General features: G+C 45.3%; 3 protein-coding genes across 4 annotated transcripts in view; all 3 read right to left on the bottom strand.

Annotated features, from left to right (window-relative positions):
• The window catches only part of ERICH2 (glutamate rich 2), a 39,309-nt gene extending 37,724 nt beyond the window's left edge, over positions 1-1,585 (bottom strand). The window contains exons 1-2 of one of the 2 annotated variants that reach the window (XM_045032867.1): positions 1,320-1,585; positions 1,184-1,232 (exon numbers count right to left, since the gene is read on the bottom strand). In XM_045032867.1, the coding sequence (XP_044888802.1) occupies positions 1,184-1,232; positions 1,320-1,327 (57 nt within the window). In that variant the 5' untranslated portion in view covers positions 1,328-1,585. The remainder of the gene's footprint in view (positions 1-1,183; positions 1,233-1,319) is intronic. The other variant, XM_045032868.1, reaches the window with a different exon arrangement.
• Positions 1,586-12,796: 11,211 nt separating this feature from the next.
• On the bottom strand, positions 12,797-15,420 carry SP5 (Sp5 transcription factor). The gene is made up of 2 exons (XM_045033166.1): positions 15,289-15,420; positions 12,797-14,569 (listed from the first exon to the last, which is right to left on the bottom strand). The coding sequence occupies exons 1-2, from the start codon at positions 15,337-15,339 to the stop codon at positions 13,520-13,522; spliced, it is 1,101 nt and encodes a 366-aa protein (XP_044889101.1). The 5' UTR covers positions 15,340-15,420; the 3' UTR covers positions 12,797-13,519.
• Positions 15,421-18,777: 3,357 nt separating this feature from the next.
• Positions 18,778-27,264, bottom strand: part of MYO3B (myosin IIIB) — a 298,690-nt gene continuing 290,203 nt past the window's right edge. The window contains exon 35 of the mRNA XM_045033165.1: positions 18,778-19,300. The gene's annotated coding sequence lies outside the window, so the exon portion shown is untranslated. The remainder of the gene's footprint in view (positions 19,301-27,264) is intronic.

Genomic DNA, 27,264 nt, shown 5'->3' with positions numbered 1-27,264 from the left:
TGTCTTGTGCTGAATTCTTGAAAATCCTGTCTATCAAAAAAGTGGGAACTTAACTTTTGAAAACAGAACAGCCGCCAGGTAGTTTCAATGCATGCCACAAAACCAGATGAAATTTGACCATTTACATTTTTAAAGTACCATAAGTTATTGGAGTATTACCAAGACTATGTTTAAGGTGTGGGGGGAGACTTTAAAGAACAGAAAACAATAAATAATTCATATAATAAAGTATATAGTGCCTTACACAACCAGGAAGATCAAAGTAAAAGACAAATTCTACTCTCGAGTAGGACAGCAATTACTAATGCCCTTAACGTGCATGCATTAGAAGGCAGAATTTGACACTAATTAAGCCACAAATCACTCCTATGAGTAGGGACCTACCAAATTCATGGTCCATTTTGGTCAATTTCATGGTCATAGGATTTTAAAAATTGCAAATTTTATGATTTCAGCTATTTAAATCTGAAATTTCACAGTGCTGCAATTGTAGTGGTCCTGACCCAAAAAAGTAAGGATTCCCAAAGTTATGGTTGTGGGGGGGTGTTGTGGTACTGGTACCCTTACTCCTGCACTGCTGCTGGTGGTGGTGCTGCCTTCAGTGCTGAACAGCTGGAGAGCAGCGGCTCTTGGTCAGGAGCCCAGTTCTGAAGGCAGAGGTGCCACCAGCAGCAGCACAGAAGTAAGGGTAGCAATGATATGGTATTGCCACCCCTTCCTTCTGCGCTGCTACTGAGGGGGGGGTGCTACCCTCAGAGCTGGATGCCCATCCAACAGCTGCCACTCTCTGCCCACCCAGCTCTGAAAGCAGCACAGAAATAAGCATGGCAATATCGTGACTCCCTTAAAATAACTTTGTGACACCCCACCTGCAACTCCCTTTTGGGTCAGGACCCCCAATTTGAGAAATGTTGGTCTCCCCTGTGAAATCTGTATAGTATAGGGTAAAAGCACACAAAAGGGAGTTGCAGGAGGGCAGCCTGGGTGCAGGGAGGGGGAATCTCTTACCTAGGGGGCTGCAGTGAGCGGCCGGGGGGAGGGGGAATCTCTTACTTAGGGGTTGCCCACTGCAGCCGGGGGAATCTCTCACCTAGGGGGCTGCAGTGGGCAGCTTGGGGGGGGGAATCTCTTACTTTGGGGGGTGCAGTGGGCAGCTTGGGTGGGGGAAGGGGGAATTTCTTACCTTGGGGGTTGTCGTCCTGGGAGTCCCGGGGCCCCAGCCCAGCTCACACCTGGAGACAAAAGCAGGGTGTTTAGAAGCAGGGGCCGCACGCCCCCGTCACGGAAAGGCGCCGGGGAAGACGCAGCGGACCCGCTACCTGTTCATGTCGCTGGCGGGGTGACCGGCTCCCTCCTGCTAGAACCAGGGCGCGGGAGCCAGGCCGGGCTGCCGCAGCGTGACCATGGCAACAGCGGCGCCAAGGCAAAGCACGGCCAAGAACAGGGCCCGGCCTGCAACGCTCCGGCAGAACGAAGGGGCCCGGGGCGGTGTTGCTCCGCCCGCAGCCTCCGAACGGCCAGCGCGCGCCCCCTGGGGGCGGGGCCCGATGGCAGCCGGCCCCCCAGGCAGACAGGCCCGGATTGTCTCAAGGCGGCAAAGCAGCGAGGGTGCCCCGCAGAAGGCAGGCGGGAGGCGGGAGGGGCGCGGTTCCTCTCTCGGGAGCGCGCTCGCCGCCCGGCCGCCAGCAGTGAATAGGTGCAGGAGGCAGCTCGGTTCCCAACCCTCTAGGACTGTCCTGGAGTCTCCAGGAATCAAGGATGGATTTTTAATTCAAGATTATGTCACGTGTCAAAGCCAGTAACAGTCGGTGTCAGCAATGCGGTTTCTACACTGGCACTGCGTAGATCTAACTACAGCAGCATTGACTTTGTGCGTCTCCCGAGGATGGAGTGGTTCATTCAGCGTGGCATGGCAGTTATATCAGCGGGAGCAAAATTTTCGTGTAGAAAAGTACATAGGGCGACGTAAGGTGCCGTGCATCGCCCTAATGCTCTAGTGTAGATGAGGCCTAAGGCCTGGCCTTCCAAAGGAAGTTAGAGCAGTTTAACTTATATCAGTTTGTAAACTAATCTAGTTAAACTGCAGCTAACACCAGTTTCAGGTTGAGTAGATTTCTTCAGTTTGGTTTAAATTGCTTCTGTATTGACTTAGGCCATGTCTGCATTACCACTGATGTCAGCAAAAATTAAGTTGCTCAGGGGTATGAAAAAAACACACCCCTGAGCAAGGAGGGTTGCCAACTGTCTAATTGCCAGACCCAACCCTCCCCCTTGCCCCACTCCCTGCCCCAAGGCCCTCCCCCTTCTCTGTGGCCCTGCCCCTGCTCACTCCATCCCCCTCCCTCCATCACTTGCTCTCCCCCACCCTCACTCACTTTCTCTAGATTGGGGCAGGGGTTTGGGTGCAGGAGAGGGCTCCGGTCTGGGACAGGCTCTAGGAGGGAGTTTGGGTGCAGGAGGGGGCTTAGGGGTTGGGGTGCGGTGTGCCGGCTCTGGAAGGGAGTTTGGGTGCAGGAGGAGGCTCAGGGCTGGGACGGGGATGGGGTGTGGGCTCTGAGAGAGAGTTTGGGTGCAGGAGGGAATGTGGGGTGTGGGCTCTAGCTGGAAAGTGCTTACCTGGGGCAGCTCCTGGAAGTGGCAGCATGTCTCTGCAGCTCCTAGGTGCAGGCCGGAGTGCCCAGAGGGGTCTCTGCTTGCTGCCACTGCCTGCAGGCACTGCCCCCACAGGTTCCATTGGCTGCCATTCCCGGCCAATGGGTGCTGCGGAGTTGATGCTCGGGATGGAGGCAGTGTGCAGAGACACCCTGGCTACCCCTGCCACAGGGACATGCCACTGCTTCAGGGAGCCACATGGAGCCAGAGCAGTTAGGGAGCCTGCCTTAGTCCTGCTGCACCACCCCTGCCGACCAGACTTTTGGCCTATTAAAATCTCCCGGATTGCTTTCAATAGCAACCAGGAGATTGAGGCTGATTCTGGGAGACTCCCAGCCAATCCAGGAGGGTTGGCAACCCTATGAGCAACATACGTTTCACTGGCATAAGCGCTTGTGTGCATAGCGCTATGTTGGCAGGAGTCGCTCTCCCACCAACATAGCTACTGCTGTTTGTTTAGGTGGTTTTATTATGTTGACGGGAGAGCTCTCTCTCATCGGTATAGAGTGACTACACATTTTTCAAAAGCAAAAACAAAATAAATTATATGTTGTGTGATAACTCCCTGTCGTACCCCGTCAGGAAAACTACAAGAGAGCCAAACTTTGTAAGTCTCAAAGCTCAGGACAGAAGAAATAGAACATTAATTCTCTGAGCACATGAGCAAATTAGAAAAGCAACATACTTGTTCTTAATAATGAGACTCTGACCCTGCAAATGTTTACATATGTGCTTAACTTTAATGTGTTTATCTCCAGGCTGAAAGGTAGGGTAAGTCTTTTCTATAAGTTGCTTCCTCTGTCAAGGTAGAGCTTCTTCAAGGTCCCATAGAATAGCTAGCTCTATGCTGCATCCTCCCATTGTAGATTCTAGCAACAGGCTGCATGGCCAGAACATGTTGTGCTGTATTCTAGCTATTCTTGACTGCCCAGAGCCATGAGAAACATGAGTGTAAATTGGGCCTTGTCTACACAAGAGAGTTACACTGCATATGAAAATTACAGATGTGATTTTAAACAGATTTAGTTTAAACCAGTATAAACCCCTCTGTGGACACTTATTTCACTAAGATTACCTTTCAGATTTTGGGATCTGTCTTCTCAATATGTATCTATAACTCACAATAGCATAAATGCATAATGTTTTGCATTCTTTGGGAGCACATAAGCCCTACAAAACAACATAAGCCAGCTGCACACTGGTGAGTTTTATTGAATGGAATCCTACCTAAAATTCACCTGGTTTCTGAAAGGGAACAAGTAATTCATAAAAATTAGCTTTCTTAGGGCTAGTTCACACTTACCGTCCGGGTCGACGCGGTGAGTTCGACTTCTCGGAGTTCAAACTATCGCGTCTGATCTAGACGCGATAGTTCGAACTCCGGAAGCGCCGCGGTCGACTCCGGTACTCCACCACTGCAAACGGCGGTGGCGGAGTCAACCTTGGAGCCGCAGAGTTCGACCCCGCCGCATCTGGACGGGTGAGTAGTTCGAATTAGGGTACTTCGAATTCAGCTACGCTATTCACGTAGCTGAATTTGCGTACCCTAATTCGAACCCCCTTTTTAGTGTGGACCAGGCCTTACTCCAGTCAGACCTCCTACATTTTCTTGGTTGTGTTCTCTCTCTCATGCTAAGAGCTACACAAGGGACTGGGAATTACATACAGATGTATGGCTCTTGCCTTTTGTGAGATCCAAGGGGATGGGAGAGAAGAGAACTGAGATTCTTCATTCTGTACTGTTTATTAAGAACCATACTTGTGAGTATATGGGCTGAGGGATTATTTTATTCATCTCTACTGGATCCTGCAGGGAGCTAGGTAGAGGGATTCTTGTCCAAAGGTGAGTGCTCCCCAATGAAAACTATTTACTTCTCTTTTCCATCACCCTCTGGATTATTAGAGGGACAATAATCTTCAGACCCCTGCCTCTCTTATCTCTCTTCTTGAGGTATGTGACCCTTTTCAAGAAATGTCTTCAGCTGACGGGTGGGGGAGGGAAGAACCTGCCTTTGGTGGGATGTTGGGGGTGCACTGAGCATGATCATTACAGTCCTCCATGTCATTTCCAAGAACTGATTGGGGTAGAGCCACATATTAGCATAGCAATTTTAGAGTTTGCATACATTAATAGTGTTGCTCCAAAGTCAGTTTTACTTATAGTACCCCATGGTATCAGTCAGTCTAATTACTCTGATAACACTTCTCACAGTTCTGTCTGATTGTTACCTCTCTTAACTATTCAAACATTGAACATACCCTCTACTACCTTTCCGTTGCAAACACTGTAGATTTAATAAGCTGTATAATGACCTTGACAATCTTTTTATTAAAAAGCTCATAAGATTTGGTCTCATTAGGCACATATAAGATTTGATTAATATTTGGGAAAAACTGAAAAGATGATTACCTTTGACTACTGAAAAATGTTAAGAACTGGGAGGAGAATCAGGACCAGGGTGTTATCGTGTACATGAAGAGTAACTCCAATGAAGTCAATGGAGTTACACTGTTGTAAAATAATGTATAATAATCAAGCCAACGTGCAATTTTTTTTAAAGTGTAAAGTAATCAGGTGTCAAGATTTTGATTGACCCTTGCTGCACTCTTCAAAGGCCTTCCCTCCACCATTGCCCTGGAAGGGCAAGTACAAGCGCAGTCACTGCAAAAAGAGACTGCTCTGTTCTTGCTCCCTCTAGGGAGCAAATCACCCAGAAGGGGATGGGAGAAGATGGCCATTGCCTCCCTTCCCTGAGAAATGGGAAAGAATGCCCACTGGACAGCCTCAGGCTGCCTTATATTTACACCAATTTTTATAAAGGGGTCCAGAGGCAATCCTCACTGGTGAGCCTAACTTCAGTACTGGGCAAACCGGTAGAAATTATAGTAAAGAATGGGGTTATCAGATATATATAGATGTACATTATTTGTTGGGGAAGAGTCAACATGCTTTTGTAAAGGGAAGTCATACCTCACCAATCTATTAGAATTCTTTCAAGGTATCAACAAGCATGTGGATAAGGGTGATCCAGTCACTACTTAGTTTCCTTAGTTATCCAAGAATCGGTACTGGGACATATGCTGTTCAGCAGATTCATTAATGATCTGGAAAAGTGTCAAAGTCTGCAAATGTTACAGAGTTATTTAAGATAGTTAAGTCCAAAGCTGACTGAGAAGAATTACAGGGGACCTCAAAAAACTGAGTAGTGAGCAGCAAAATGGCAGATGAAATTCAACATTGGAAAGTGCAAAGTAATGCTGTAAAATGGGAATGCTCACCACCAGTGCCACTTAGGGCTCAAGCAGGGGTGCAGCAGGTGGTTACTCCTTCTCACTTATAGTCCCGTCCTCCAGCTTCCCCTAGGACTTTTGGTGGGCAGCTATGTTCTGCACCTTAGGGTGCTATGCAGCTGCCTACCCCCAGAACCATTTACCACCCTTCTTCCTATGGAGTAAATTATAGAATAACAAACACAGTCTCTAACCTTCCCGATCAGTCAACCATCTCTCCTTTGTAGGTCCTATAAGGTCTATTCATCCAGGTCTCGGGCTACGAGAACTCCTGGGACAGTACTTCCCCAGAGCTCAGAGCAGAGATCTACTTCCTTCCACTGCCTGCTCTCCTCTGACCAGCTCTGCTTCCCCTTTTAAGCACCGTCTCCAACTTGTGCAGGCTTTGCAGGTGTGGCTTGTTGGGGGCACCTGGGCCTAGAGTTGCTCCTTAACTCCTTGTTCTCTAGTGTGGGGTTTGTCCACCCAATCACAAAAGCATACTGGAAAAAATAATCCCAACTACACACATATGATGGGTTTTAAATGAGCTGTTACCTCTCAAGAAAGAGACCTTGAAGTCATTGTGGATAGTTCTCTGAAAACTTCAGCTCAGTGTGTAGCTACGGTAAAAAAGGTTAACAGTATGTTAAGAACTATTAGGAAAGGGATAGAAAATAAGGCAGATAATATAATTCCAGTATATAAAGCCATGGTTCACCTGCACCTTGACTACTGTGCCCAGTTCTGGTCACCCCATCTCAAAAAGGATATTGTGGAACTGGAAAAGGTTCACAGAAGGCAACAAAGAGGATCAAGGATAGGAATGGCTTCTATTCAAGGAGAGACTAAAAAGATTAGGGCTGTTCATCTTAAAAAAGAGACTATCGGCGGGGGGGGGGAATAGAAATCTATAAAATCATGAATGGTGTTGAAAAAGTGAATAGAGAAGTGTTATTCACCCTTTCCCAAAAGCCAGGGGTGGGGGTGTGTCACCCAATGAATTAATAGGCATCAGGTTTAATACAAACAAGAAGAAATACTTTTTCACATAATGCACAATTAACTTGTGGAACTCATTGTCATGGGATGTTGTGATGGCCAGAAGTATAACTGGGTTAAAAAGAACTAGATAATTTTATGGAGGATAGGTCCTTCAACAGCTATTAGCCAAGATGGTTAGGGATGTAATCCCATGCTAAGGGCAATTCTGAACCTCTGACTGCCAGAAGCCAGGAGGGGAAGATAGAGTGGATTTCTCTTACAGTAGATGCATGACGTATTTTTCTCAAGTTTGGCATGAAAATCTACCAGACCTGTGGGTTAGCAGGTAAATCCATCATCTGCTGAGGTAACTGAAATCTGCATATCTTTAAATAAGAATTCAGATGAACTTCACTAAAATGGGTATATAATTAATGAGTAAACCTACATCTTTGAAAATAGTTGGAAGAATAAAAAAAAGAATAGAGGATCTATTCTGAAATAATAAACATTCTTTTCAATAAACTGGATACTCTATGTGTGTACTTCACTACATATAGAGTGACACTCACCCAGATGAGGACCAGCACAATGCCTATGCACTGCTTAAGACTCACTTAAAGGTGCACAGGTACTGTGCTGGTCCTCTGCATGGAGTGAATATAATGAATAATACCTAAGCTACAAGTGGACTGCCACATGTCTAATGATTATACCAAAGCCTGAAATACTATTGGGGATAATGTTTCAGCATAATAAAGAAAGTGAAGGGTAGAATGTACATCATGTCCAATAAATAAAGCTATCAAGATGTCAGCAAGTATATAATATTGCCTGCTTCTTCCGTATTCAACAGTCTATGAGATGAGATATTAGTAATGACAATGTTCAAATTTGTAATATGTGAGCTAGAGTTACTCTAAAATTAATGTAACCTATAGATATCTGCAAACATCCCACTATGCCCCAATTATGTGATTAAATCTTTAACAAATTACATCTATTTGTTTTCTGTCATAGAGGGAAGAATAATACATGTGGACATTATTTTACTGGATACCTCAATCAAGTAAGAGACTTTTAAAAAGATGCAAGACAGTATAACTAGCAAATGTATCAGAGAAATTTGCAAAGGAAAAAATGGATATTATGCTTAGAAAAAAGGTGCCTGGGTAATAAAATGTTAACCCTCATAAGATAAAATCCATCTGAAACAACAACGAAAAATGCCCAGGAATAATTTATAACACAGGATCTATTCTGACACTGATTTTTATGCAGAACTTCCTATTGTGGGTTGAATTTGCTAGTCATGCTATTAATAAATCATAAACTGTTAGATTAGCTACATCACCTTCAATGGTTTTACAACTTTATAAACATCGCTGTAACTTGAAAGATTTTAAAAATATATCATTTACCTTCCATTTTAAAAAAAAATTTCATTGTCACTGTTAAATAAATAAAAAATAAATAAAATAAAACTGTTGGTTTTTTTACCCAAAGATGTGTGTTTAAAGAAGAGATTTCCCTTCACAATTTACTTTCTCCTTCTACTCAGTTCAGAAGTGAAGTTATGCAGCTGAAATTGTGATATTATATTTACTTCTACAGTAACAGTCTGAGATCCTCGTAAACCCAAGATTATGGTTTTGTTGGATTATCAAGCAGAGAGGGAATGTGAAGACTAAAATTCTCATTTTGAAATCCTCACTTAGGCATGAGTCCTACTGAAGTCATATGAGTCGTATCTGGCTCAAGGCCTGAGTCAGGATTGCAGGTTTTGACCCTATAGCTAATAATAGTGATGGGGAATAGATCTTTTTCTTTTAATATAGAATGTTCTCTTTTTTCAAGTTTCCCCAGGTGTGAAAATCACCTTTCAACATTGTACAGAAAACATTTCAAGATTTAATTTTTGAGACCATATAATGTATTTTTCTTATAAATTAATTTGAATTAACTGTGAGATAAATTAGCCTATATGAGGTGTCCGTTATAGCAACTAACCTAGAAGATTTAAAATTCAGAGCCGAACTGACCTTAAATAGCACACATACTCAACATTTATAATTAAAGAATATTAAGCATTTAATTTTATAAAACTAACTGCTAGTTGATTGCAAGCAATTATAGGTGCACAATGTATTTTAGGAATGCAAAGTTAATACAGTTACTTTTATTGTAGTGTACAATTTGAGGTAGAAATAAATTCTAGAAATGTATGCAATATGTTACAGCAATGTGTTGTTCCTTATATCACAAAATTCATTTGACTGTTAAATTCTACATAACTTTTCAGGCTTCATTATTTACGTTTGTCACTGATTCCAGATTTTCAGATTTTGGATTGGTTTTTTTGACTACCACACAGATTAAGATTTTAGGTAGCATTGACATAAAGTTTTAAATTAGTGAATATTTTGTCCTGACAAACATTCAGTTTAAGTTGACTTTCTATATTTTTAATTTGCGCATTTTCCTGTTTTACATGTGGGTACCATGTAAAATGTATGGACTACATCAAGCCTTCAGGGTTTTTGTTTGTTTTGGGTTTTTTTTAGCAGAAATCTCCAATGACATAGTGATAGGACTATCTGGCCCTGTTCTACCTAGGGTGACCAGATAGCAAGGGTGAGAAATGGGGATGGAGGTGGGGGTAATTGGCATGTATACAAGACAAAGCCCCAAATATCGGGACTGTCCCTATAAAATTGAGACATCTGGTCACCCTACTACTTGAAAGTCCTATGGCCTGATCCTGCTAACAATTAAGTCAATAGAGAAGCTTTATCTACTTCAACAGTTTTGTCTTCAGGAACCAGCCAAAACAGAACATGCCACTTTACTCTGGACTTGATCCTGCAACACCAAAGTCAATGGGAGTTTTGCCACTGACTTCACTGGAAGCAAAATCGGGCCCCAAGTATATTATACCAAATGAAATAATGTGTCCCACCCACTCTGAGTAATATATCTGATTAGTAGCCACAAATATAAGAACAGCAGCTAACTAAAGACCAATTTAATTATAAAAAAAAGTATACTTATAAAAATGAACAGTTACAAATAGCAAGGCTTTTGATTAGCTAGATACAGATCAAATCCATGCTGTAAATCAATTAGAATACAGTTTTATCTATAATGATCTAGTTTAGAAACTGCCACTCTGCTGCATCAGTGATCATCAGGCTATTTATGTTAGCCTTGTTTAGTATAATAGGATAAAGGCATTGGAATGGAGCACTGTCACAGAAAGGAGCCCTTCTCTGCATTTGTTACAGACCAAACTCCTGCTATAAAACAACAAATAGCTTGATTCACCTCATATTTGTGCTTCACTTTGGTCTTACCATTTTTTTAGCAGCAAAAGGCCATTGTACTATGGCAACATCAAAGTCCTTTATATTTATTAACAAATATATTTTAGCATGAGCTTTCGTGAGCTACAGCTCACTTCTTCGGATGCATAGAATGGAACACACAGACAGTGTTCCATTCTATGCATCCGAAGAAGTGAGCTGTAGCTCACGAAAGCTCATGCTAAAATAAATTTGTTAGTCTTTAAGGTGCCACAAGTACTCCTGTTCTTTTTGCGGATACAGACTAACACGGCTGCTACTCTGAAACTTTATATTTATATTATATTTGAGTGGAGCTTTCACACTGTAAAACTTTACGTCCTTTCTCCCCATTGCTATCAACAACAGCACTGTCCATTTCCGTTGCAAATAGAATTGAACTGTACATGGAATTGAATAATTTTTTAAAAATTGGTAATTTCCCTGTTTTGTGAAACAAATTCCTATTTAAACCAGTGCTAAATTTGAGGCTCTCTATATCTTATTGAGTTACTTGTACTAACCACTTAATATGACTTAATCCCAAAGAAAGGAAGGATAGAAGAAGCCATTTCATACTAGAAAATCTTTTAAAATTGAAAATCATTACATAGTTAACATATTCAGGGCCTGATCTTGTCTCAGTGAAAGTGTTACCTGAGTGAGGACCTCTGGATCTGGACCCTCTCTATGCCTATCATTTTCCCTGCTATTGTTGCTTTCTTCTTTACAATATAAATAATGTCATGAAGAAGTACCAGCAGCCTAAAGTTATATCTAATATCTAATATTAATATAATGTAGTATATTTCGCAACAGAATTTCATTCATTCATTAAAACTAAACTATTTCTGTCATATAAGATATTATAGAGTAGATATGCAAGAATCTTTAATAGCCATTAGCTCATTATATCCCGTTAATTTAATACTTTAACCCTGAAATTATTGCTGCAGAAATTATTTTAGGATCATCCAAATGAATATATTCTCCTATAGATGCTATATGCAATTTTGGAGAATTACAAATTAGACAGGAACTCCTAAGTGTTTCAGATGTTAAGGTTCACTGGAGTACTTTTGAATTGGGTTCTTTTTATAGAGAGATCAAATCTTAACAAATATATAACACCACCAATTTTACATTTACTATCATTAAACATTATAAATATTTTTAAAATTGCTAACTCCAACACTTGATTAAAAGCTGTCTGGCAACCAATATCTCTATTTATAATTAAGGTTGTCCCAGAACTTCTATTACAATACCCACTTTGCAGGGCTATTTGAGCCTGAAATTTGACATGTAATATTCAACCTAAAAACAAAGTTTTGACCAATTTGTTAAAAGAACCTTTGACTATTTTATTGATAATTAATGGAGGTTTATGATTATATCCAGTAGAGAATTGTTAATATATTAGTTCCTATTTTTAAAAGTGAAATTTAGCAAGTGATTAGTCAAAGATTGGGTTTGATTTTTTTTATAATGACTTTAATTTTTTATTAGCAAACTGCCTAATGTAAAATACAGTAACTACAGTACTTTTAAAAGACATTTGGTAACAGTATACAGTGGCTAAATACATACATACATGACTGATAATGCCTCAACGGGAGCTGTACTAGTTTATTGGTAAATACCATTTTTCAAATGTATAACTGTGTGTAAAAAAATCCCTAGATCTTGACTTACTCAAGTTACTTGACAATCATTTTGGCCTCTTGGATAGGAGAGGGAGCATTGTATATACCCTACCCCCAAAATAGTGCAATAGTTAAACTAAAAGAAAATTAAAATATCAAAAGTATTTTTAATCGTGCTGTGACATAGCCCAACAAAAGGCAGGAAATGGCTAGTTAAAGCTGACCACAATATCATGCTGTCATGCATTTCTTTTCATATAAGAAGGGTATATTAACTGTGACTATTCCCACCTGTACTCGGATTCAGAATATAGTTTGTACCATGGGCTCTGTGAAGATTTAATTATTTTTTCATCTTTTGTTCCCCCTTTATGCCTATGACTTGGCTATACCAGAAGGCGTGAAGGCAGCATCAGCCCAAAGGACCCCAGTTTTAGATCATTTACAAAGTTCTCAATCGGTATTCCTAAATCAATGTGAATTCGTACTCTGTTGTTAAAGTTTAGTGTTAAACATTTGGACCGTATTATAGGTAAAGTGCACTCAGCGGAAGTTAGTCTTTCTTCTATTACTGTCGAATACCATGGTATACTATGAAAATTTTGTCTTGTCTTGGCAAAGATATCTGGGAGCATGAAATGTGGGGGAACAGATTGTGGTTTAAGCTATTGCAACAGTTGGGTGTTTACCAAATAAATGTGGCCGGTGCATTTGTTCAGACTAAATAAACGATAAAATAGTTCTTCAAACTGCGGCGTTTTATAAAGCCTTCAGAAGGAAGAAAAGATCAAATGAAACCGACTCAGTGGGATCTTCCCAATGTGACCCCGGTGTTAATGTATTTATTTTCACGCTGCAGTTGCAGGTCGCTTTACAGAAACATCTCATGCTGGAGCCCCCGCGTAGAGCCAAGGACAAGAAAAACACTTTTATTCAAACAAAGCTATTAAATAACCTGTACACAAAAGTTCAGTGTCTTCCCCTGAAAGAAACGAGGAACCAAGAGCCAGGTCCCCAGACTAACGCTGCTGCTCCTGTTTACTGGCTTAGAGCAGACGATTGTAAGTAACCCCGTTTCCAAAGTGGGGGAGTGATCCTGCGGCCCAGCCTGCGTCCAGAGCTCCCCCTGGAAGGGAGCGGGACAGAGCGCTGGGAACAGCTGGCACTTCACTCCCACTGAGCCACAGCCAGAAAGATCCCGATGCCAGTAGCAAGGCGGAAAGGAGTCACGTATTTCCCGCATCTTTGCCCTGGGGCCAGAGAAGGGGACTTGTCCAAGGGCTTCTTAGGACAATGGGACGTACACAGGGCAGTGCCGCCGGGGGGCCCTGTACCTCCAGGGCAGGGCTCCAATTCCTAGAGCCCCACCGGGGCGCAGAGCTTGGGCCCTCCCGGGCCGGGGGCAGGTCCTCGGGCGCCCTCCCAGGGCTAGAGCCCCCGCCCCGGGAGAAGGCAGCAAAGCCCAGCGCTCTCCCCGACCTGGGCTCGGCTCCTGCCCCTCCCAGGGCTGCGGGGCCCGCATCGCAGGTCCTCCAGGCTCCCGGGCCAGGGCTCCGGGCTCGGGGGCCCCTCAGGCGGGGCGGTGGGTCCCGAATCTCTCCGGCCGGGCCGGGCGGCGGACCCGGCTCACAGGCCCCGCGTGTCCTCCCGCTTCACGCCGTCGCCCGCGGCTTTGAGCTTCTTGTTCTGGTGGGTCTTCACGTGCTTGGCCAGGTGGTCGCTGCGCATGAAGCGCTTGCCGCACTCGGGGCAGGCGAAGCGCTTCTCGCCCGTGTGAGTCCGCAGGTGCCGCTGCAGCTCGTCCGAGCGCGTGAAGCTCTTGCCGCAGAAGAGCCAGTTGCAGACGAAGGGCCGCTCGCCCGTGTGCCAGCGCAGATGCGCCTTCAGGTGCGAGGTCTTGCCGTAGACCTTGCCGCAGCCCGGGATGTGGCAGATGTGCTGCTTCTTCCGGCCCGGCTCCGCCTCCGGGGCGCTGCCCGCCGCCGCCTGGCAGTTGGGGCAGCGGCAGCGGCGGCAACGCCGGGCCGTGGCCGCCAGGGGTGACTTGGTCTGCAGCAGGGCGGCGATCTGCGTCTGGTACTGGGCCAGGTCCGAGGGGCCCAGCACCAGGCTCCTGGGCAGGGCGGCGGCAGGGAAGCGGTGGCTGCAGCCGCCCGGCGCCCCCGCCTGCTGGAGGCTCCACCAGGGGATGTCCTCGGGCGCCGGGGTGGGGGAGAGCTGCCGGCAGGGCTGCGGCGGGGGCAGCAGGTTGGAGTAGCCGGGAGGCAGCGCGGCCTGGGCGGCGTAGGGGACGTAGGCCGGGGGGCAGCTGGAGGGTAAGGCGGCCATGGAGGAAGGGAGCATCTTGACTGGGGAGAACTCATAGGGGTAGGACGGGTCAGCCGGGGGGGTGAGGGGCAGCTCGTGAGCGCCCCCGAAGGAAGGCTGCAGGTGGCTCTTCTGGGGGGTGAGCCCCAGGCTGGGATGCGGAGGGGGGAGCCCCCCGGGGGAATGGGCTGGCATCTCGCTACTCCACGGGTGGAAGATCCTGGCTGGGGATCCCAGAGCTGGGTCGTAGGAGACCTGCAGGAAATCCGAAGGGGCGGCGCCCGGCTGTCCGATCCGGCTACAGGTGGCGGCCAAGAGCGCCAGGGGCGAGTGCTTCGCCAAGTCTGGAGAGGCGCTGGGGGTGCGATCCTGCATGTGGGGGAGGGAGGAGAAAGACCAGGTCACTAACCGCTGCCTACCCCGCGATCATCTCCCCTTTCCACCCACCGCGGACGCTGCAGCTCAAGGAACAGGAAAGTTTCTGTGCGTTCTCCAGGGAACCGGAGAGCTCCGATCGCTCATCACATGGGCAGAAACTTTCCCCAAACAATACTGAGCTGTCTGTAAAGAGAAGCCGGAGTCAGCGGCAGGACAGGCCGCAACAAGCGGCTCTCCCGCTCTCTGAACACACGCCTGCTTTGTGATCTCTCAAGTAACTCTAGGTCCCGCATACAGAAGTGAATGCCCATCACTCAACCCCCCGACGCTGCTCCGTAGCCCAGGAGTGATTGTTTACAGCGCCCGTTGCAAGCGAATGGTTTGAGCCCCCAAGGAGCTTCTTCATCTAGTGGCCAGCCGGACTCTAAACGGAGTGGGGCGTTATTAATCCAAGGATATTTCTGTAGCTTACTTGAGACCTGTCCTTTCACCTGGAGCAAGCCTCTTACGGGTAGGGGCTGACACTGCCTTGGCGAGCCCCAGATCAAAGTAGCCTGGCTGCTCCCTGCTTTAGCGTTACTTGGAGCGCTGTCTCCCCCATAACTTCAAACTTCGGTTCGTCTTTGTCAGAGTGAGAGAGACACAGCGATTCTCCACCTCCCCCCCACCCCTCCAGGGCTGGGCTCTCCTTGGGCGGCGCCGGTACTGACCTGGAGGAAAGCCTGCAGGGAGTCGTTCCGGAGTACGGCCACTGCGGCCATGGTTACTGCTCCCGGAGCGAGGGGAGGACACCGGGGCAGTGCCGAGGCATGGAGACGCCAAGGGGAAGACGAGGAGCTGCCCAGCTTCCTTCTCTCTCCTTCCCTCTGATCTCTTTGCTCTGCGTCCGGCCCACCCCACCCCCCCGCGCTGCGAGATCTGCGCGGACTGTCTGACTGCACCAGGATCACCTCCAAGAATTTGATAAGGACTTTGCTGGGCCGCCAGCCAGTCAGAGGGAAGATTTATGGCTTTGAAGTTTGCCGCTACCCAATCATCAAAGAATAGCGGCTCTTTCAGAAGCGAAAGCAAATCCTTTGAATCCACAAAGCTCCTATGGTGTGTTTGTTGGTCTGGATAAAAGAACTGATTATTAGGGGGGATGGGAAGGGAGGAGATAAAGGCGGGACAATTAATGAAGTAATCACTATGTGGGAAATGTATATACACAAATAATTGGATTTTCTTGATCAAAGGGCCCCTTACCGCCTGGGGAGACCCACGCATTGGATGCTCAAGACACTGGATCCCCCCACCCCTTGCTTTTTTTTTTTTTTTGCAATTAAGGATTTGTAGCAGAGCCCTAAAGTGACAATGTGTCTTTGTTATCCCCAGAGAAATCTGCCTGCGGATTCCGCTGTTAGAGTTTGATGACTCAAAGTAACAATACAAACACAGCAAGTTCACCTGAGCGGGGTTGGTGGATCCCAGCTGGAAAACTTCCCTACAATTTTTTCTCTCTCTCTCCTGAAGCTGAGAAAAGCGAACTCCATTGATATTGCTTAGCTACCAAACGCACACTTTTCCCGCTCCGGTGCTGGTTTCAGGAAGAGCAATCTGTGCTCTGTGTTTTCTGTAATTACTGTGGCTCTGGGCTCAAGCCAGAGGTCGATGTAGTGGAGTTAAAATGGGTTCTTTGATCACGTGCAATCGGTATTAAAACTTAAAGCCTGCGAAAATAACAGAGAAAGTGTTATTTTCCTGGGGGGGGGGAGGGTGATATAAAGGTGTGTAAAAGACATGACTTTTTTAAATGCAGGTGTGCGTCTCTGTTGGTTGTGTGTGTGTTAAACTGAACGGGTGTGTGTAAAACGCCTCCCAGTTTGGCTGGCTCCGCTAAACTGTTTGAACTATAGTACGGGTGGCAACATTGGGAAACTGGAAACTATTACTCAGATCTCGGCTTAAGCCGCTTGTTGGCCTCCCGCAGCGTCACTGGCTCTGTTCCTCCCAGCTCTGGGGCCCCGCCTGTGCTTTAACATCGAACTGGCTTTGGCCCACGTGGGCGAGAAAACTTTCCGTAGCAAACCCGCCCGTGGTTTCCGAGCCCCTCCCGGCCCCGCGTTCGGATCGCAGCGGCGCCCACCGCCTTGCCCAGCTGCGCGCGTGCTGCAGGCAGGGCGCGAGCTGAACCCGAGCGCCGCGCGCCCGCCGTTCGGTGCGTGCGAGAGTCACGCTCGCGCCCTTCCCCTCCGGCTCTGCCCCGCGCTTTGCCTCGGCGGTGCGACCCCTCCGCCGCCGGCAGAACTAGCCCCGCCGGCGCGGTCTCATCCCCGCCGGGCGGGGCACACAGCGAGCGGCCGGCGATCCGGACACGTGACAGACAAGGAGGTTCAGGACGATCTTGGCCAAACTTTCGGGCAGTTCGTGCCCTGCCCCGCCCTTCGCGCACATTTCGGTAACTGCTTCCCCAGGTAACTCGAGCCTGCCCGTAGCCGTCGGGGTGGATTGTATTCACGTTGCCAAGGAAGCCTTTTTAAACGGCAGCACACAGAGATCTTTATCTGGCTTCCCTGTAGAAACAATCACTGGCCTCTCAACGACTTCCAAGGGTGGTGGGGCTTGAGTTAGATCGGTTTCTTTGAAGGGATTAAAGTGCCAAGTCCTCTCCCACGGCTCCGTATTGAGTCCTGGGGAGAAGTATGGGCTCCCGCTGCTCCCCCCCCTCCGTGACACTGACCCCCTCAGGCAGGAGTCACTTGAGGCTCTTCCCTGTGACTTGTAAATGCCTCATCAGATCGATACTATGGAAATGAGTACAACAGTCCCGAGCCTTTAAATCGATTCAGCCCCTTTGCTGATGCTCAAGACTTCTCTGCCATGTATAACCTAGAGATAAAGACGCGCCCAACTTGGTGAATTATTCGGGGAAGCTGACATCTGGGTCTGTTTGTATGTTTGAAATGTATAGTTTTAGGGCGGTCATTTCTTGTTGTCCTCGCTTGATAGCAGAGGGCGAGGAGGAGCTGGTAATTACTGGTCTCCAGCACCCCTGGTTAGGATGGTAACAGCTATGACAAACGATCGAAGAGCGCCGTAGTAGGACACATGAATTCCAAAGCAAACTTAAAACCAAATGCTGGCCGTGCCTTGCGTGTGATCTCTCCTCCCAGAGAGTTGCGAAATGTTTACATCTGATTGGAACCATGCGAGCGAATGCAGCAGCTCCAGCGCTCCAACAATAGAGGCATCGAATCGCTGGAGATCAGAGGCAAGGCGCTCACTCTGGGCCGTCCCGCTGGTCCTTTGGGGGCTCCGGGATATTTCAGAGAAGGCTTTTCCCGGGTGACTTGAACACGCACACATTTTACATGTCAGTGCCCGGGGCTCCTTGGACGCAGCCAGGGTAAGCCAACTTCCCGTTTTGTTTAGGCAAGGGACAGAAACGCAAGTACATCCCGTTTTACTCCAGAAGCAACACTCAGGGCAATACAAGAGGTTCGAGTCGCCGTGACACAACACACAGTGGATAGGATCCTCATTCCTGCCCATTCTGATAACATGTACCTTTCCTGGAGATGTAATAAGCGAACCACCCACACGTCAGGCTATGTCACTTTCACCGTCCCTAAACTTTTACAAGTTTGATCTGATTTCTATCGAGATCTTTTTCACGGGTGAATTGTATCTTTGATTGAGGGGTAATTTGAATAATAAAATTCAGAAACGAAATGGAAGTCAAAGGTGCAATTTTTAAAGCAATTGAACGCGCCGGTGTTTCCCTTTCCCCTTCACATAAATTATTTCTCCACGTATTTTGAATATCCAGAATGATTTGTTACATTGCAAAACAGTTAGTAGAAAGTTGGATTAAGTTCCCATACGGAATCCATATCTCGGGTGCCATAAACTCCTCATGGATGGAAGCAATTGACTTAAAAAATCGAGGGGGAATTTCTAGTTTCCGGAACAAACAATGGGCAGAATAATGAAATGTTGCAGGAGTAATTTTCTGTACTAATAATTAGTGTTCAAACTCGCAGCATTTCGGTCTCCTGAAATGTATTCTTAATGAAGTGATGTTCAGAGCTGTCATTAAAATGCAGGACTGGAAGATCAAAGTACAATATTTATTTTAGAAATTTGTTTCAGTTATCAGAAGATACAGGTATCAAGGCCAAATGTCAATTCAGTTACACAAAGCACTATTTTCACGAGAAATGGGCTGCTGCTTCATCCTAATGTAAAGTAAAGAGACATCAAAGATCAGGAACAATACACAAATCAGCCCTTAAAAGAGGCAGAATTGACTAGGATTCCACAGCCACAAAAAAACAAAACCCACCCAATGTGGGGGTAGAAGAGGGTCAGTCCAATCCGTTATTATCTGGGTTACAGAGCTAATACGTATGCTGCGGTATATACGCAGATGAAACATGACACTTCTACGTAAACTCAAATTCCACCGCATAAGGACTAGGCTGTAATAGTGGAACGGAGTTTTAAAGCAGCAAGGGCTAAGGCCAGACCCAGCTGGGAGACGGCAGCTGTAACTTGTCCCAGTGTGGGTGTATTTCTCTCCCTGTGGATGGCTGCAGCCTGGTGTAGGGACCACAAAGAGCAGCGGCAAAGCGAGCCCTGCAGGAGGCGATCTCCTGGACCAGCAGAAGAGTGGAGCCGTGGGGGTAGTGCGCATTCACACGTCTTCCCCAGTGAGCAGAGAGAACCGTGAACCAAGGCGATCTGTGGAAAGAGAGGAGAGGTGGGGGAATGTCCTGTAGCACACCCAGAGATCAGACACACTAGCAGTGAGTTAGCTTCAAACAGTGCATTGGGGCAGGCATTTCCATGGAGTGAGACTCCATATGTCAACAATACACCCCACGTACTTCATAAATAACCTAAGTGACGGCCCCTGTACTGCCCTGCCCAGGCAGGCTGGTCAGGGCTCTAGCAGCCTCTTCCAAAGACAGCCTCACCCTCACTCCACAAAACCCCTCCTGTCTTTGTCCGCTCGCATTTCCCACCTCTGTCTTACACCGTGTTCCTGCTTTGTTAAAGGTGCTTCAGGCTACTGGACACTGGAACTGTGAGAACAGCACACAAAGCTAGTGAAGGGCATCTGCCAATATCCTCAGTGATCTACAACAAAGTATTCTTCAGCGGGCTTTTGAAATCCTGCTCCAGCAGAAAGCTCCCATTGTTCCCAACCTTCAGTGTGGAAGAGATCAAACTTTATCCTCTCCAGCTGGAAGGATTACTCCCCCCTCCCTCTGCAATCCGATATCCTCTGCGTTACCTTTGAGGTTTGAGGAGGTTTGTGGATTTAAGGAAAAGTCCAGGGTACAAGAAGCAGTTGCTCTTTAACTCCTGAACACCTGACCCAAGAACATACTGCCTGTGGTAAGTCAAGCCCAGTGACAGAGCTCAGAGGGTTTGGAGAAACTGCTCCAGAAAGCAAGTTCTGCCCTAAACAAAAAAGCTTTTCTAAATAAAAGGAGAGTTTAGTAAAAGTTACTTTCCTTTGTCTACTGCTAGTGCCCTGTCTCTCAGGCTAGTGCCAGTCAGGTGTGTCCCGAAGGAAGGTTCAGAGCAGTGTACTCTGACTGGCACAGTAGCTGGGGTCAGTCCCATACTTTACACAGGCTCCATTTCATAATCAGGCCTGTCAGGTTAACAGATACTGCTTCAAGAAGACCTGAGGATGCACTGAAAGGGGAGCAGGAGGATTCAAAAGTGCTGGGTCTACAATGGTCAAAATGCCACTCTTTGGAGCACTGAACCTAACAAAGTGGCAATTATAGTTTAAAAAGAAATCAATATTATGCATGCATGCCCTCAGAACAAAGCATAGTCAGCAGCTGCAACCTTGAGCTGCAGAGAAAGTGAATAGGGAAGTATTATTTATCCCTTCACAAGAACCAGGGGTCAGCCAATGAAATTAATAGGGAGCAAGTTTAAAACAAAACAAAAACAAACAAACAAACAGGAAGTACTTCTTCACACAACACACCATCAACCTGTGGAACTCATTGCCAGGGGATGCAGTGAAGCCAAAGATGTGACTGGGTCCAAAAAAGAATTTGCTAATTCACAGAGGATAGGATATTAACCAAGATGGTCAGGGATGCAACCCCATCCTCTGGGTGCCCCTAAACCTCTGACTGCCAGAACTGGAAATGGGCATCAGGGGATGGATCACTGTCCTGTTCTGTTCACTCCCTTTGAAGCATCTGGCACTGGCTGCTGTCGGAAGACAGGATACTGGGCTAGATGGACCATTGGTCTGACCTAGTATTGCCTTTCTTATGTTCTTAAACTATTCCAGAATAGCTCCCTGTGTGTACATCCTATTCAGGGACAAAAGTCACTTTTTTCTGGATAATTACTCTACTTTTTTAGAAAGAGCCTCCACCTTTTCCCCCTGTGTGGGTAGGCTCTGCTTCTCAGTCAGCCCACCAGGGTGAAATATCCACCCCCATGTCTGACTCAGGCACAACACAGTAATGACAGACCCAGACAAACTATTAATAATTGTGAAAAGCATCCCCCACAATTGTTACGCTAGGATACAGTATGGATTGGAGCAAGTCTAATGAGGAAATGAAGTCCTCCGTTCACATATTTTTGGTACATGAGCCTACAGGGTTTGTTTACAAGATCTGGCTATCTGGGAAACAGGTTTGATGCAGTTGTACCTCTAGAGCCTTAACTGTGCGCAATTTGCATCTTGCGATGGGACAAAAATAAAAGCAAGACTAAAGTTTTCTATAAAGTCTCTTGAGTCCACTTAAACATGACACATTTTTCCTTCAAACAAAGGAAAAGTGCTAAAACATATCGAGACTGACACAGAGCAGAAATATACTGAGGACTTTGAGGCTTGCTTTATCATTTTCCAACCAAGGTTTGAATTTCACATAGTTTAATGTAGTGTTTCCCAAATCTTTTAAAGCTAATCTGCCATTCAAGAAACTAAAACCATTTGTACCTCTGCTACAACCTTGCTATATGTTGTTAATGACCTAAACATTTTAATATATACATCTTCTGCACTATCCCTGGCTAGTCTTTTACTCTCCCTCTCCTTGCCTTTTGGAAACATTGGTATAGATTTTCATAATATGATACTTCCTCTCATTTTTTCCACACTTTAATGAGCAGTGAAAGAGTTAACATTTAAAGTATCATCACTAGCATCCAAGTTAGAGCCCAATGAAATTTATGACAGTCTCTTCTCAAAGCTATTGTTTCAAGCTCTCTGGAAACTCAGGTCGACCTTGCTACATCGGTTATACCTGCTTCACATTTTAAAGATTTTCTTCACAACCATAACAGCTAGAAATTTATTGAAAGAAAGAAAGAAGCAAGCAAGCATGTTGAGACTCTAGACAACAATCAAGAGATCTGTCTGTTGATGTCCTTCTTGTCCTCACATTTTAGGAAACACTGGATAAAAAACATGATTTTTTTAGCTGCATGATTAGTTTGGGTGAGATTGATAGGGATCATTTCATTTTACAGGCACAGATAAACAAGCACTAACCATCTACTTATATTTAATTATTCACTATGTAATGTGGTTATGTCTTAACTAGACAGCAAATGTAAGATCTAAAAACTGGATCTGCATGGTCATTCATTTTGGTTACTTAGTACATTTATTGACAGATTACACAGCTGTTTATGCTGTGTTTCAAAACTGCAAACAACAAAGTTTAAATGGAAATAACATATGATCAATCAGCACTTTAATATCAGGTGGATCATCTAGTTGTCAAACTATCAATTTGACTGAATCAGTTATTCAAACAATAATAAAACAAACAATTGTTAATGGATGACCAAGTTATGTTACAAATGCCGAATGCTTGCTGTACCAAATCTGTTCTAATGACAACAGAGCTACTTTCCAAATAGCCTGTTCTTCAAAGACTACTGAAGAAGAGAGCACATCAAATCCATGTTTTTTCTTGCAAGGTACAATAGCTATGTAACTTCAGCTACTGTACCTTGCATGAAATAAAACATGGTTTTGGTGTGATATAACTGCAGCAACTATAATTTACAAGAACTATCCCTCTCCCCTCCCCGATCTCTGCCCACCCCCCAAACAAAAACCAAACTAAACCAAAAAACCCAGCAGGACTGTGAGGGGCAGATCAGGGGAAAAGATGAATGGGAATCTGGTCAGGGGACCAGAAATGTGGTGGGAGGGAACCATTGTCTGAGAACAAAGGCAAAATCATTTGAAGGGCTACTTTTATACCTCTCTCTTTTATACCAGAGGTGAAAGTAAGCCAGTGGGACGTACCAGACGGCTTCCCCAGCGGCAATTTAAAGGGCCTGGGGCTCCCAGCAGTGGCCCTTTAAATCGCCACCTGAGCCCCGCTGCCAGTGCCCCGGGGTAGCAGCAGTGGGGCTCTGGTGGCACTTTAAAGGGCCTGGGACGGTAGTAGCGGCCGGCGCCCCGGGCCCTTTAAATTGCTGCGGGCTCCAGCAGTGGGGCTTGGGCGGCAATTTAAAGGGCCCGGAGCTCTGGCCACCACTACCACCCCAGACCCTTTAAATTGCCACCAGAGCCCCACTGCTGGAGCCGGTGGAGATTTAAAGGGCTCGGGACAGTAGCAGCGGCTGGATACCCAGACCCTTTAAATGGCCTCCAAGCTCTGGGGCTTCCAGCCGCCTCTGCAGCTGGTAGCTCTGGCAGTGATTTAAAGGGCTGCCACTACTGCAGCCGGAGCCCGGGGCTCCAAAGGCCTTGCCTCTTCTGGTTGAGGGCCCCCTGCTCAGGACTCTGGCTTACCAGTAAGTCCTTTAAGTTACTTTCACCCCGATCTACACGCATACTTACTTTCCAAGTAGCCTATTCTTTGGATATATATAAAGTGCAACACTAAGGCAATCATGCACCTGAATGTTGGTAGTTTTAAAGCTGGCATGCTCCTTTCCACACCAGTCAGTCAGGACACAGGAAAGCTCTCCTTATCAACCAATGAAGAATTTTATAATTTACAAAAATGTACAAATTATTCCCAGAGTCTGGGAGTCAGAGTAATTTAAGAAAATAAAAGACCCTATCACGACCATGACTCGAAATCAGCCCCACAACTGCTGGAACATCCAGCAGTGCAGCCAGCCACAGGGCCATAAGAAGCCAGCTAGGAAGCATATTCACATACCCAGATGTTACCAGAGAACACATTCCAGTGCTCGGTATATGGGTACTGCAGCTGTCAAGCAATCTCTCTGTGTAGCCACTGGTACTAACTAATATTGGGGCATATGTGATTACCACCATTTGTCTGGTTAATAACAGGGGATTGTAAAAAGTACTAGTCCCCTCAAACCTCTCCTGGCCAGCATTTCAGTTCAGGGCCCCCAAGAAGGTTTTTGTGAAATATCAGTCAGATTTATGAAATGGACTGAACTCCTCTTCTCCAACTGGACAGCTCTTTACAATGTTTGATTTTTAAAACCGCTCCATTTAGAAAATCTCTTACAAAGTATGTGATGGATCTTCTGAATCACATCATGTTCTGAGATCTTATTCATTCGATGTAACACATAACTCAATATATAAGGAATGTGAAAAATTAAATTATTCAATGTGCTGTAATGATAATTTTTAAAATTGTTTTTCTATAAACAAAACAACAAAATTTATATAATGGTGAAGACTTATATAACACCTTTCATCTTCAAAGTGCTTTGCAAACATTAACTAAGTTTCACAGCCCCCCCCCCGTGACACAGGATTAGCCATCATCTCCCATTTAATGGATGGAGCAATCAGGGCAAAGGATTTAAGTGACTTGACCTAAGACACAGAGGGAGTCAGTTACAGAGTTGGAACTAGAACTCAGGAATTCCTTGGCTTCTAGTATGTATTCAGGTTACTAGATTGTACAACTCTTCTAACCCATTTTTCTTGATAAAAGATTTCCGCTACGGTTTGAAACATGGAACTCTAAAATTAATTAACAATGATAAGGAAGCATTTATTGAGAAATTTACCTATTACTACACCGGGCCTGCCATTCACAGGCTGAAGCAAGCAGGATCATCCTACATTTCACTTAGCTCTTAAACTAGTCTCTATTGCTCGGCCCCAAACTGGGTTGGACGTTGGGAACTTCATAGAAAGAAACAGGCCATGGAGCAGCCAATAGCCATCACATGACAACTACTCCAGTCTAATGGCTGGGGTAGTTTCCATTGCCTAATAGTCCCTCCCTGTCAGAAGGAGTGGTGGGCCTTCTGGCCTTCACCCCTTGGTCTAATCCTGCACCACCCCCAAATCCCCTGTATGACAATATGCATCGAGTCCCAAATCCTACCCCCCTTGAGCAATAGGAACCAGACATGTTTTATGGCAAGAGTGCCCTCTGCACCCAGAGAGCAGAGGACAGGCTCTGCTTTTACAGGAACACGTTTATTAACAAGATATACTTGTGTAGTCCTCAGAACAGAGAATCAAGGCTAAACTGCGACTTTGAGAGACAGGAGCACTGGGAGGTGAAAAGGCAGAAGGGCAGCATCAGAGTGGCAGTGACTGGTGACATTCTGATTATGGAGGGCAGATGCATTTAGGGCACTGGGGGAGCATGCCTCAGTGCAATAGCTACATTTAGTCTGCCTGCTAAAATGACCCAGTGTGGTCATTTTAATTTCTATCCATGGGGATTTCTAGGGGGTATCTGAGAGCTGAATTTAACCCACTCTTTGTGTACCACAGTAGAACCTCACTAATTTATAATGAATGGGTGACCCATTGCAAATTACTGATGTTTGTTTGCAAATGATCAAGTAAACAAATAATAAAAAAGGAAGGGATACTGCCTCAGTAAAGATACTGTATGTCAACAAACTATCAAATATTATTTTAATTGCTTATAATACTACACAATGTAGCAGTAAATGTATTGTAGTACATTTAATAACATAATGAAACCGGAGCAATATGAGACCTGACAATAGCCCTGTAATTGTAATAGGTGTTGATTCTGCTGTAGTTGAATACAAACAATATATCTGGATTGTATTGTCAGTCCTAATCTCCTAGTCCTTAGGCCTTGTCTACACTGCATATGCCTTGCTGAATCAGCTGTACCAGTATAGCTATACCAGCAAAGCCCCATACTGTAGACTCAGTATATGCCAACAAGAGTTCTTCTGCTGGCCTAGTAACACCACCTCCCTGAACAACATTAGCTATGTTGACAGAAGCACTTTTATGTTGGCATAGTTGCATCTACAGTGGGGTTTTTCCTGGCATAGCTATGTTGGCTAGAGGATGTGGTTTTTCACAACCCTGACCGACATAGCTATGTTGACCAAACTTTGTAGTGCAGGCCTGGCCTTTGTCTGGAAGGGGCTAGGTAAACTACCAAATATCTTGAGATGCAGTGCAGTGACTCTAATACCAAAATGGCTCATCTCTGTCTACAGTAGCACTCAAACCATTTTTAATACCAGTTGAGGGGAGCCAGGAAGAATCGGTGGTTGACAACCATTGTCAGCTTAAAGGGGAGTGGGGGAATATTAAAGCACAAGGAGCCACTCACCGCAAAATTTACCTTAAAGTGAAGAAGTAGGAGAGGAGACAATGGAGTAGAGAATTAGAGTTCTGTGGTCATTTACAAGCTAACATCTAAACTTAACAATGAAAATTCTTCTCTTATTCAAAATGTCAGAATACAGGTCCAAAGGCTGCAGTCTTATACAGTCAACATTCTTGCTGAAACCAATGGGAGTGTTGCCTGAATAAAAGCAGAGCAGGGATCTCATGCTTTGCTGCTTTTTTTTTTATAGCCATTGCTACACATGATAAGTATATTTGGTACATTGAGTGATTCAGGAAGAAGCTCTTCTGTAGTGTCAATGATTCTTTTTAATGAGATATAGTTATCGGCTGATTTATGAAGTTCTCTTGCCAGTTTTCATTTAGTTGTTTCTAATTTAAGAATAAGATAATTTGCCTTCTAGAAGCAAAACAATGTTTATAAAGGAACAGAGTAAACACAAAATCCCTCCTAAATCAGAGGTTCAGGAATGCACATAGTGCATTTTGGGGTGGTTCTTCCTAACATCAACAGAGAAATTGGTTCCAGCAATGTTCACAGCCCCATCTATTAAATTCTACTGCAGACACCCAAGAGAAAGCATTACATTTACAGTTTTATCTAGTTTTCCATATTAGGCTAGTGTTACTTTATCTGAAGAGTTTAATATAGGGAGAGACAAAGGAAAATTTCTGCCTCAGTTTTCCAATATCCTTGTGACCTCCTACTGGGCGATCCTATGCTCTCTGTTAATTCAGATACCACTGCTGCTCCCTACTTTATAGTCCTAGCTGGGATTCTGATCACAGTGTCTATAAAACTAGCCACTTCCTCTGTTCACTGGTGCCATTCCAATCAGACAATCCTCAGACGACCAGCATTTTCTCTCACACACTGAGGCCTGGTCTACACTAGGACTTTAATTCGAATTTAGCAGCGTTAATTTGAACTAACCGCTCAACCGTCCACACCAGGAAGCCATTTAATTCGAACTAGAGGGCTCTTTAGTTCGAATTTGGTACTCCACCCCGACAGGTGGAGTAACGCTAAATTCGACATGGCTAGCTCGAATTAGGCTAGGTGTGGATGCAAATCGAACTTAGTAGCTCGGGAGCTATCCCACAGTGCACCACTCTGTTGACG

Source organism: Mauremys mutica, chromosome 10 (genome assembly GCF_020497125.1).
Source record: "Mauremys mutica isolate MM-2020 ecotype Southern chromosome 10, ASM2049712v1, whole genome shotgun sequence".
In the NCBI taxonomy this organism is placed as follows: Eukaryota; Metazoa; Chordata; order Testudines; family Geoemydidae; genus Mauremys; species Mauremys mutica.
This window is presented reverse-complemented; position numbering and strand designations above follow the sequence as displayed.

What these genes read in the sequence shown, in the direction of transcription:
- SP5 (XM_045033166.1), bottom strand. Translation starts at nt 15,339, where the DNA reads ATGGCCGCAGTGGCCGTACTCCGGAACGACTCCCTGCAGGCTTTCCTC. An exon ending in CCCTGCAGGCTTTCCTCCAG is followed by an intron (nt 14,570 to 15,288) that starts GTCAGTACCGGC and finishes CCCCACATGCAG; the next exon opens with GATCGCACCCCCAGCGCCTC.